Here is a 12,172-nt window from a genome sequence, read left to right on the forward strand (position 1 = left end):
CCTCCATTCCCCCCTCAACCCTCTCACTTCCCCCCCCCCGCCTCACATTTCTTTGAATAAAGATGATCCATGGATTGTCTTGTTGGGAAACACCAGTTGAAGAGTTAAAGTTGATGGGATGACGGTGAAACCACCTCCTTGGATGGGGAGATATTTAAAACAAAGGAACATGTTCTAAAATTTGATTTGAAGGATGGGGTGACTTCAGGAAGCACATCTTCATAGTGGAAATCTGAAACATTTCGAGGATTATTTTGAGGCTGGGGTGATGGGAAAATTTCAGAACTGAGAGTGATAAAATTTCTGTAAGGTAATGTTATTAAGGGTTTGGTACCAAGGAGAGTGCATGAAGTTAATGCCTTGGTCACTGATGAGCTCATTAAATGATAGAATGGGCTTCTGAGACTGAGCCCATTGTTCCTCTGCCCCTAAGTGGACGGTGTTTGATATTTGCAAACGAGACAACAGAGTACTTTTAATGGTTATAACATTTGTGTCTTTGTGTAAAGGTTTCTTGTTTAACATGCTGTGAACATGCTATGGGAAGTCTCATTTTACTACAAGAGTAATTTGTTGAACAAGGTGATTAACTATGGCTGCTGCTGCTTCTGTTACAGACTATGAGAAGACATAGAAATGAAGTGACGGTGGAACTAAGAAAGGTAAATATTCTGCTTTTCCTGCAGCCTTTGCTGCACATTTTTACTTTTTTAGTCGAATGTGGGAGTTGCTGGCAATAGAACATTTATTGTCCATGGTGAAACTGAGGGGCTTGCTGGTCCATTTCATAGGCATTTGAGAGTTACCCCACTGGGCCTGGAATCGCATTTAGCCAGATCAGATAAAGATAAATTTCCTTCCCTAAAGCAATTAGCGAATCAAATGGGTTTTTAAATAATTTTTAACTTTGTAACTTTGTAATCATCGTACTGATAGTTTACTTTAAAACAAAGCTCTGGTTTGTTTAAATTTACATTTTTGAATGGCCATGGCTGAGTTTTGTCCTGCAATTCCAGTTTATCATCCAGGTCCCTGAATTGTTAGTTTAGTACAAAACCACTTTGTCTTACCTTTTACTAATGTCTTACAGGTATAATCAGTTTATTTAGATATTTCATTTGAATCGGTTTGGAGCTACTGGAGTTTGTTTTGGACATTGTTACAAAAGTACATAGTAAAGAAAACGACTCTCTCTTTAACCATCGTCTTCACTTGTGGACTCGATAACGAGATAGAAAAGCTGTCAAGGCAATTTGATACTGGTGAAACAAGTAGAAGGGAACCAGAGTTTAAATGCATACTGCACTACAAAATGACACTGCACAATGGAAACTCTTTGGCAGATTGTGCCTGTGTCTTCTCTTTGGAGAGAACTATTTCATTAATTCCACTACCACCTGCTCTTTCCTCATCATCCTGCATGTTTTTTTCTTTTGTGTATTTATGCAATTGGCTTCTGAAATTTACTATTAAATCTACTTTCAGCAGTCAGTTCATTCCACATAGCTTGCTACTGAGGAAAAATCCTCATCTCCCCTCTGATTATTCTGTTAGTTACCTCAAATCTGTGTCCACTGATTATCCACCGTCCATTGGTGGAAAGAGTTCCCCCCCCCCCCCCCCCCACCCCCCCCACCCCGTCTCAGATTTGAATACTTGCATTAAATCTCTGATTAAACTTGCTGGCATTTGACAAATAATTCATCACAGTATAGGACAGTACTCTGTAGATTGGTTTCCATAGATATAAATCTGTAATTTATATCTATAGAAACATTTACATCTGAAGTATAATTAAATTGCACATGTAGGATGTTTATGTTGTGAAAACAGCAAAGGGAAAAGTAAAGTTTTTTCGTTAGCCATGAGCTTGACAGGGTGAACCAAACCAGAGACTCGTTACCTAGTGCCTGAAAATTGGGCACAGATTCAGCAAACATAACTCTGCGCGATCATTGATACCTTTTGATATAGAGCTTTAAATTTAGGCATAGTGGTTACAATATGATTATTAAATATTTCACCTTTACTCTTGTAATGAAAATACATGAGTTACAAGTTATTGAGTTCATTTGCATGGAAGAGCCCAACCTTAAATTTCTTTAATTGCGTTAGATGCGACTGTAAACTATTCTTTTGGGCTGTAGAAGCAACATTACACGATGGTCTATCAGCCTGTAGTGATATATTTGCTTACAGCAAAATATGCCTTGCAAGAATTGAGATACGCTTGTGAGTATTTATTGGTTATCTGTCAATATAAAACATATCTTGATCAATGATGCCTGTAAAGCTCATACAATCCAACCTTCACCTCTCAAGTGCTTAATAAACTCTAAGTAACACGACTATGTGAAATTTAGGCAGTGCATGCATGATTGGTTTATTTGACCAGTTAGTAATAGATGATAATTGAGAGGTGAGGCCAAATACAGTTAGTAGTGCAGTTAGTGAATAAGTTTGCAGCTTTTGGTCTGTTTACAAGCTATCATAATAAATGTAAATTGTTAATAATTAAGGTTTGGTTTGCTATTTGTAGTGCATGACTTAGATTGTTTGATCACCCTCCAAACGTGCTGTCATGCTATTGCAGGACTTTTAAGATGTGCTGCTTCCATGTGAACACAACATGCTTGTTATTGGCGTTGCAAAAATGAATGTGCAGTAATTGTCCTTCAATGTATGTTGTTTCACTGAGACCAGGAGTTGAGTAAACCAGATGAGAATTTAGATTGATTGAAACAAAAGGTTCAAATATCTATTGTTGATTGAATAGGGACGGCTGAAGATTGCATAACCTTTCTGATGATAGGCTTTTGAGTTAAGTAGCTTGGCAGTATTTCTGGATTACAGAATCAGCTTCACGATACTGAGCTTCATCATTTTGCTATTTCTATTATAAATTCTAGAACAGATTGTGCCAATTAGCAGATTTTCTGATTTTATTTCTAACTTGTACAGGAAAGCCACATTTATATGCCTGCTTTTTGATTTACTTTATGAAGCCTTCTCCTATTTCTCAAGTGTTTGCCTGTCTAGACTGTACACTGGGCAAGCTGAACAGGTAGAGCAAAAATTGTCCACTTGTTAGTTATCAAAATTCTTGGTGCTCTCATTACTCAGATTGTTCTGCACTGTATAAATTACAAGCATCAATCCTGACTTAGGAGTCACATTCTTTCCTAAGTTTACAGCTCTTTTGTTGAAATTGCACCCCAGGGACTTGAACATGTAATCTAGGCTGACATTGTGTTCCACTGATTGTGGTACCATCCTTTGGATGAGGCTCTGTCTGTGATCTTATATATGATTTGGAGATGACGGGGTGTACAAAGTTAAAAATCACACAACACCAGGTTATAGTCCAACAGGTTTAATTGGAAGCACACTAGCTTTCGGAGCGATGCTCCTTCATCAGGTGATTGTGGAGGGCTCGATCGTTACCACAATCACCTGATGAAGGAGCGTCGCTCCGAAAGCTAGTGTGCTTCCAATTAAACCTGTTGGACTATAACCTGGTGTTGTGTGATTTTTAACTTTGATCTTATATAGGCCTAGAAATTCCTATGGCAGTATTTGAAGAAGTGGAGAGTTCTTCCGGTGGTGAAGGTCAGTGTTTATCCCTTCATCAACCCCTAAACAAGTTATATGGATATTATTTTGTTTGTGGGATCTTGCTGTGAGTAAATAGGTTGCTGCATTTCCTATTCAAGAGGAGCAACTGCACTTGAAAAATACATATTCAGCCTTAAAGTGCTTTTTGATGTACTGAGGTTGTGAATGACATGATATGTGCAAGTCTTTGCCCCTGATTTTTGTATGGAGAATTGTGTATCATTAGAATTCTTCCAGAAGCATGGAATGTACTCTTTTTTGTTGTTGGAGTTCTGGAACAATCTCTGACAGAGAATTTTAAAACCAATATGATGGCACAGGAAGCTGGGAAAGTGTTTTTTTTTTAAACCGTATTGTCAAGATTGCCGTGTTACTTTCATTCCTGTAGAATCGTATAACACAGAAGCAGCCACTTAGTCCAGCATGGTTAAGCTGCTCCTTTGAAAGGGATTTCCAATTAGTCCACACCCTGGTCTTTCCTCAAGAGAGGCCTTTGTTGATGTGGTAGCACCGAGTGAAATACTTGATTGCTGTGTATGATTTAACATTAAGAGGAAAATGCAGGATTGCTGAAATATGGCCGTCACAGTTTGAAAGGGTTTTCATGGTTATTCATGGTGGAAGTAGAAAAGTCAAGCAGTGTGTGTGTGTTTGTCTGCAGAAGTGTTTTGTGGATCTGAGAGAATTTGAATACTTATAATTAAACGATTTAAGACATAGCTAGGATATCTTAGAATCCCAACTCAATTCAGCCCATTGAGTCCATGCCAACCCTTCAACAAGCAACCCTCCCTCACCCAAATCCCTGTCACCCTGCAATTCCCATGCTGATTCACCGAGTCTATGTATCCCTCAACACTATAGGCAATTTAGTATGGGCGATCTACCTAACCTGCCCATCTTTGGTGGAAACCGGAAAACCCAGAGGAATCCCATGCAGACACTGAGAATGTGAAAACTCCACACAGACAGTTGCCCAGGAGCGGAATTGAACCTGGGTCTCTGGTGCTGTGAGGCAGCAGTGCTCACCACTGAGACACTGTGCTGCCCTAGGATTTGCAAAATATCTTTTAATCTCAGGAGACACACTCAGGGCATTCATTTTAATCAGGTTGATAATTTATCAAACAATTTGGCAGTTGCATTTGTGTCAACTAAGACATGTGCCTCACTCACATTCTTCATATATGTATTTCCTTGAAACATTACTGTGATCATAACCTGTGCAGAGGGATTGTGGTACTTGATGGAGAAAAACTAATCTGGTATTGATCTGGTTTTAACAATGCTCAGGGCTTTTTGGATCCACTTAGCGTGACATTTGTTTGTCCAGAGTTGACTTGCAAAATGTCCCAGGGAACATCTCTGGGACACACACACTAAGCAACCCCATCGCCCTGTGACCGAACACTTTAACACCTCCTCCCACTTCACCAAGGACATGCAAGTCCTGCACCGCTTCCTCCACGAAACTCTAGCCATTTGCCACCTGGATAAAAACCGCCTCATCTTCCACCTTGGGACCCTCCGTTCACACGGATTCAATGATTCACCAATTTCTCCCTTTCCCCTCCCCCACCCTATCCCAGATGCAACCTTCCAACTCGGCACCGCCCTTATGACCTGTCCACCTTCCTTCCCACCTATCCGCTCCACCCTCCTCTCTGACTTATCACCATTACCCCCACCTCCATCAACCTATCGAACTCTCAGTTACCTTCCCTGCAGCCTTATCCCTCCTCTCATTTATCTCTGAGCCCCTTTGGGCCACCCCTCCGTTCTTGAGGAAGAACTTATGCTCAAAATATCAACTCTACTGCTCCTCGCATGCTGCCTGACCTCTAATCTCCAGCATCTGCAGTCCTCACTTTCTCCTTGAATACTGGAATGTTAAATTTCTATAAAAGCATCAGACCACACTGGATTTCTGTAGCATCTTTCATGGTTTGTTATGCCCTATCTATTCTTCACTTTGTGCAATACTTGCGAAGTGAAGCCACTGCTGTAATGTAGTGAAGTGAATCAGCTAGTACATGCATAATGAGATCTCTCAATTAAAGAAAACAGTTGTTATGGTTCTGTTCGCCAGGCTGGGAATTTGTGTTGCAGACGTTTCGTCTCCTGTCTAGGTGACATCCACAGTGAAGCGCTTCTGTGATCTTTCCTCCGCCATTTGTAGTGGTTTGAATCTGCCGCTTCCGGTTGTCAGTTCCAGCTGTCCGCTGCAGTGGTCGGTATATTGGGTCCCAGGTTGATGTGCTTATTGATTGAATCTGTGGATGAGTGCTATGTCTCTAGGAATTCCCTGGCTGTTCTCTGTTTGGCTTGTCCTATAATAGTAGTGTTGTCCCAGTCGAATTCATGTTGCTTGTCATCTGCGTGTGTGTGGATACTAAGGATTCAGGATGATCCAGGTAATGTTGCACCAAGACACTGCTCAAAAGGGCCACAACACACTGCAGTACACCAGAACTGCAAAAAGTGGATATAAATGCCGGAGGAAAGATCACAGAAGCGCTTCACAGGAGGCTCCCAAGCACTGAGGATGTCACCTAGACAGGGGACGAAACGTCTGCAACAAATTCCCAGCTCGGTGAACAGAACCACAACAACGAGCACCCGAGCTACAAATCTTCTCACAAACTTTAAAAAAAACAGATAATCTCTGTGAAGTGATGATGTTGGTTGAGGGGTAATTAGGCAGGGAAAAACTAAGCTATTTTTGTTCAAATAATACCATTTATTTTATTTTTATATAACTGCTCAAGCAAGCTAGCTTATTAGTTCACATGCCCGGAACTCATTGCTAATGGAGGATTCAAATCAGACTGGCAATATAAATAAGGTACTGTCTGACTGGAATTACCTGTAGTTGCTGATCTATATCTGTCTCCCCCTCCCCCTCACTCTTGGTAAGTACAGCACTAAAGTTCTCTGAGCTTCCTGAAAGTAGAGCACAGACAGTCCAGAGCCTAACTGAGTAAAGTGGGACTGCTGCAGTGCTGATTAGGGACTGCCAAGTGAGATTTTTGACATAGTTTCAATAGGGAGTAGGGAAAGAACTATGCAGAAAGCATTCATCGACAGTGATAAAGTTGGTTCTCTGCTTTTAGATTCAAAAACAGAAATTGGTGGAGAAACTAAGCAGGTCTGGTAACATTTGTGGAAAGAAAATAGAGTTAACATTTTGACTCCAATGATTCTTCATGAGAACTGATGTTTGGGTGTGAAATGACAGAAGTAATCCTGAGTTAACTTTGTGAATCCTCAACATAGCTAGCTAGGGTCAGAGTAACTGGTTCCTCATGTAATAATACTGCTTAATTGACCAAATGTTTGTTTGTTTTAAAAAAAAATCTAATGCTCCATATTGACTTTTGCTTAGCATGCTGCACAACTTAATAGTGTTGGGGAGTGTACAATTTGATGGGTTTCAGTGAATTGACGATTAACTTTGTCGTGTAGTGCAAACATAGCAATCGTCAGTGAAGAACTTGTTGATTGCTGAAAAACTGGATTCCAAATGTTTTCAGCCAAGTAAATTCCAATATCCTGGATGTCAGTGCTCCAATGACCAAATCTAATAACTTAAGAACTAAGAGCAGGAGCACTTCAGCCAACCCCTGCTCCACCATTTGATACGATTATGGCTGATCTCATCTCAATTCCACTTTCCTGTCACTCTTAATAACCCTTTGTTTCCTCCTTTATAATTGCTCCTCATCTATGTTTATATCTGTTATCCTTTTTATACTAAAACTATGACTCTCAGATTAGATTGTCTCACATGAGGAAGCATCCTGTTTGTCTACTTTGTCAATCCCCTTTAATATCTTAGAGACCTCAATTAGATTGCCTCAAACTCCAGAGACTATAGGCCTGAACTGCTCAATCTCCCTTCACAAGGCAAAGCTCTCATCTCTGAAATCAATCAAGTGAACCTCATTTGAACTTCTCCAATACAACAACAACACTCAAGGGGACCAAAGTTATACACAGTACTCCAGGTGCTGTCTCACTAATGCCTTGTATAGTTGCAGTAGCACTTATCTACTTTTATTCTATATCCCTTTTGTAATAAATGCCAAACTTTCAGTTGCCTGCCTTATTACATGCTGTATCTATGTACTAGTTTTCTGTGATTCATAGATGAGGACATACTAATTCATTGGTCTGAAACACCCTGAATTTTCTCTCCATTTAGATAAATTGCCTTTCTATTCCTCTGACCCTAATGGATGACCTTACACTTTTCCAGGTTAAACTTCATCTGTCAAATTTTGGCCCATTTACTTAACCTATCCAAAGTCACTTCTAAATTTCTTATTTCTTCATTGCAACTTATTTTCCCACTTAATTTAGCTCTATCCAAGCTAATAAATTGTGATTCCTTGTGTATTAGTATTAACCTTTTGTGTAGCACCTTATCAAATGCCTTCTGGAAATCCAGATATATTACATCTACAGGATCTCCATAATTCACATTGCTTGTTACATCTTCAAGGAACTCCAGCAAATTAGTCAAACACTATCAAACCTTTAGAAAATCATGCTGATAGGTTGTGTTCTGACTTTTCAAATGTCCTCATTACTTCTTTCATAATGAATTCTAACAATTTCCAAAGAACACATGTTAAACTAAGTGGTCTGTAGTTTCCTACACTCTGCCTCCCTCCCTTCTTGAATGAGTGTTGAGCATTTTTTTCAGTCCCTACAACCATCTAGAGAGAACTTTGGACTATTATAACCAATGGATTCACTATCTCTGTTGTCACTTTCTTGAAGATGTAGGCCATCAGACCCCAGACTTGCCTGCCTTCAAAGCTAATAGTTTGCTCAGTATGTTTTCCTTTGTGATGATGCTTCCTTTCTATAACCTTTGCACTACTCTTTCTATTGGGATGTTTCTGTAAAAACTGAAGCAAAATATTGATTTAGTGACTCTGCCCTTTCTGTGTTCCTCATTATGACCTTCCCGGTCTCATCCTCCAAGGGACCTGCATTTACTTTAGCTACTCTCTGGTATCTTGTATAGTTATAGAAGCTTTTCTATCTATTTATATATTTTATGTAGTTTTCTGTCACAATTTATCTTTTTTTAGTGACCCTTTGTTGATCTTAAAAAAAAATTGCCCAATCTTCCATCCTGTCACTTGCTTTTGCAATGAGGTATGCCTTAGTTTTTGTCTTTATATTATCTTTGATTTTTTTGCTTAGCCATGGATGGATTTCCCTTCTTACAATTTTTCTTCCTGTTTGGAATATAGTTTAGTTTGGAACAATCAAGTATTTTGTTAAACATGTGCCATTGCTCATCGACTGTCCTACCTTTTAGTCTTCCTGCTCAGTCCACTAGGGCCACATTTGTCCCATGCCTCTGTAACTACATTTGTTTAATTCTAGAATGCTAGAGTGTGACTCCAGTTCCACTAAATGAGTTTGAAATTGTAGCATGCTATGATCACTCTCTTCCCGACAGATTCTTTAAAATGAGATCATTCATTAATTCCACTTCATTGCACAATATCAAATCCAGATTAGCCTGCTGTATGGTTGGTTCCCCAACATATTGCTCTAAGAAACAATCTCTGATACATTCACTGAACTCTCCCTTGAGACTACCCTTCCAAATTTGATTAATCTGATCTATATGCATATTAAAATCACCAATGACTACTGCGGTACTTGTCTTACAAGTCCCAGTATTTTCTGATTTATACTGTGTGCCAGTGCAGGACAATTGTTGAGGTATGTCTACATTTCTCCTACCAGGGCGATTTTTCCTTGCTGTTTCTTAGTTTTGCCCAGACTGATTCTACGTCTTGATCTCCAACTGATATAATTTTTCACAATAGCACTAATTTCATCCATAACAAAGCCTTACTACCTCCTTTTCCTTCCTCCCTAACCTTCCAAAACACTGATTACCCTTGGATACACAATTCTCAAATCTGGTTTCACTATAACTGTGTCTCTATAATTGCCACCAAACTATACCCAATTGTCTCTATTTGTGCTGGTAACTCATTAATTTTATTCTGAATACTCCATGCATTCAGATACAAACATTTCAGCTTGTTCTATTATCAAATTTCTCTAATCTTGTATGTTTCCTTTTTGAGATATGATGTTTACATGTTCTGCTCCCTTTTATTTTCTGTTAAAAATCAGATTCATTACTAACCTGCATTCTGCCTTCTTCTTTAACTTTGATTTTCTAATTATCCATGTAACAGAACCTGCCCCCTCACTATTCAGTTTAAAGCCCTATCTACAGCCTTAGTCCTGTGATTCACCAAGACTCTGGTCTCAGCATGATTCAGGTGGAGTCTATCCCATCGGAAGAGCTCTCTCCTTCGCCAGTATTGGTGCCAGTGTCCAACGGTAACATGGTAGAAGTAACAAAATAAAATGGGTGATTTTAAAACTTTTTCTCCTGTTTTGATCCCAGCTAATGATACGGGACAAGTCAGATCCCAGAAATGTGTTTTGATCGATAATGTTTTGTTTTGTTAACTTAATGAGCTAATCTATTACTGAGACACAGGCGTGCAATGCTCAGACTTAACTTTAGCAATAAAACATAAGTTTATTATGCAAAAGAAAAAAATGACAAGAATAAACTAAGCCATTTACATGTAAAACAGTGTGAAAGGTTTTAAAACGCACTGTAAAAATGCAGTTCCATTGATCTCAATGTCATTACTTTGCAACCCTTAAGCTGTGTACAGAGTTCACTTCTTTATCACGTTTAGAGGTTTAATTTAACTGTTCCTTCTAATTCCCATTCTTGAAAGTTTGGTAGTCTTGATCTTGATTAGTCTCACAGCTGAGCTGCAACCTTCTCGACTTCAAATAATTCCTTCAAGGTTCCACCCAAACACTTCTGGTCTGCATCTTCCAACTAAAATCCTTATGGTGAGGTAATTTATTTCCTAACTTTTCAGAACTAACTCTTTTCTACAGGACAAATAGTTCCATACATGCAGGTTTTACCAGGACTTGTGCGGACTGAAAAACAAAAATTTTCTAAGCTATGGATTTTCCCCTAAAGCAAACAAAAATAATTTCCGAGCCTTCTAAACAGAAAATAAACTAACTCTCTTCAATGTTTACTCTGTCGACTTGTAAAATTCTTCCCAATGTAAACAAGTTCCCATTATCACCCCAAGACTCCTCTTATCTTGGTTTAAAAAAAACGAATACTGTTAATCATTTGCCACTGGTTCAAAAATCTAAGCACTAAAATAAATGAAGTGAAAATAATGTCAAAATCTGTGTAAATCTTCACCTAACATCACCCTCCCAAAAGAGCTAAGGATGTCAGGCAGACAGAGTCTGTAATCCTTTTGCCTCCAGATACCCATTTGTATTAGCAGACTTGAGCTGAATTGCACTTGCTCCCTCCAGTGCTGCACTGTCCCTGTTTAATGGTCATGATTTAGTACCAAGCGATAATGTGCTGAAAATTGCACTCCTCTAATGTCGTCGAGTCATAGTTAATGTATTGTAACCACCAAATAAGAACAACAATCCTTGATGAACTTGAAATTTTCTGTGTACGTTTTTGACAACCTCAATCTTTGTAGTTTGTCTCGATTTTTCATGTGTGCTAAAATGTGGACATAAGGAATCACCTAATCGTCCCTCAAGCCTGTTCTCCCAATCAATTCAATTCTGGCTAATTTCTAGTTCAAGTTCTTTAATTCACCTTTAATAAAACCATCAATAGTGAACAAAACCTATCCATTTCAAGACTTGAAATTTTCTGTTTACTCAACCTCCATAATCTCCTTTAGGAGAGAGAATATAGAATTCTACCAATCTTTGGAGCAGAGGCAAGGTGCTTTCTGAGATCTGGCTCTGATTTTAATATTTACCCCTTATTCTGGATTCCTTCACCAGTCAAAATAACTTCACCATCTGTGGAATCCCTTGTTATCTAAGCAGCACAGTTATATCGCTATTTCACCGTTTAAACTCCAGGCAGCAGAAGCCAAGTTTATGGACCTGTCTGAATAATTTAAACCTTCCATCCCTGGTAACAGTTTAAGAATCTGTACAGTACTGCACTCCTCTAATGTCGTCGAGTCATGAAATTCAGCCCACTAAATCCACACAGGACTGTCTTAACCTTTTATCCATTGGGAACTCGAGTGAGATGGCATAAACTAATGTGGAACTATTGCAGCTAGCTGACAGGAAATAAAAAGAAAACTTTAATCAGTATAATGCCTTTTGTGTTCTGAAAAAGTTCACTTCACTGTCAACAAAATATTTTTGAAGTGTGCTCAGTCACTTGTTTCATCGGCAAATACAGCAGTCAAATTGGGCACAGTAAAATCCCAGAAATACCAGTTAGATAAAAGCTTAGGTAATTTCTTTTTGGTGATTTTGGCGATGAGATAAAATGTTGACCATGACAAAGGAAGCATCCATTCCATCAGTGCAAAACTGGATTGAAACATGGCTGTTATGGATGATGAACAAAACTTTGTGCTGCTAAAAGTTTGTGAAGTGAACTGTATAGGTTCAGTATGGTATTGACGAGATGATG

General features: G+C 38.9%; 1 protein-coding gene across 1 annotated transcript in view; it reads left to right on the plus strand.

Moving 5' to 3' along the window:
• Window positions 1-12,172, plus strand: part of kpna3 (karyopherin alpha 3 (importin alpha 4)) — a 91,082-nt gene that overhangs the window by 13,949 nt on the left and 64,961 nt on the right. Inside the window, exon 2 of the mRNA XM_043700423.1 lies at window positions 618-662. Within this exon, the coding sequence (XP_043556358.1) occupies window positions 618-662 (45 nt within the window). The remainder of the gene's footprint in view (window positions 1-617; window positions 663-12,172) is intronic.

This window comes from Chiloscyllium plagiosum, chromosome 12 (assembly GCF_004010195.1).
Source record: "Chiloscyllium plagiosum isolate BGI_BamShark_2017 chromosome 12, ASM401019v2, whole genome shotgun sequence".
NCBI classification, from domain to species: domain Eukaryota; kingdom Metazoa; phylum Chordata; class Chondrichthyes; order Orectolobiformes; family Hemiscylliidae; genus Chiloscyllium; species Chiloscyllium plagiosum.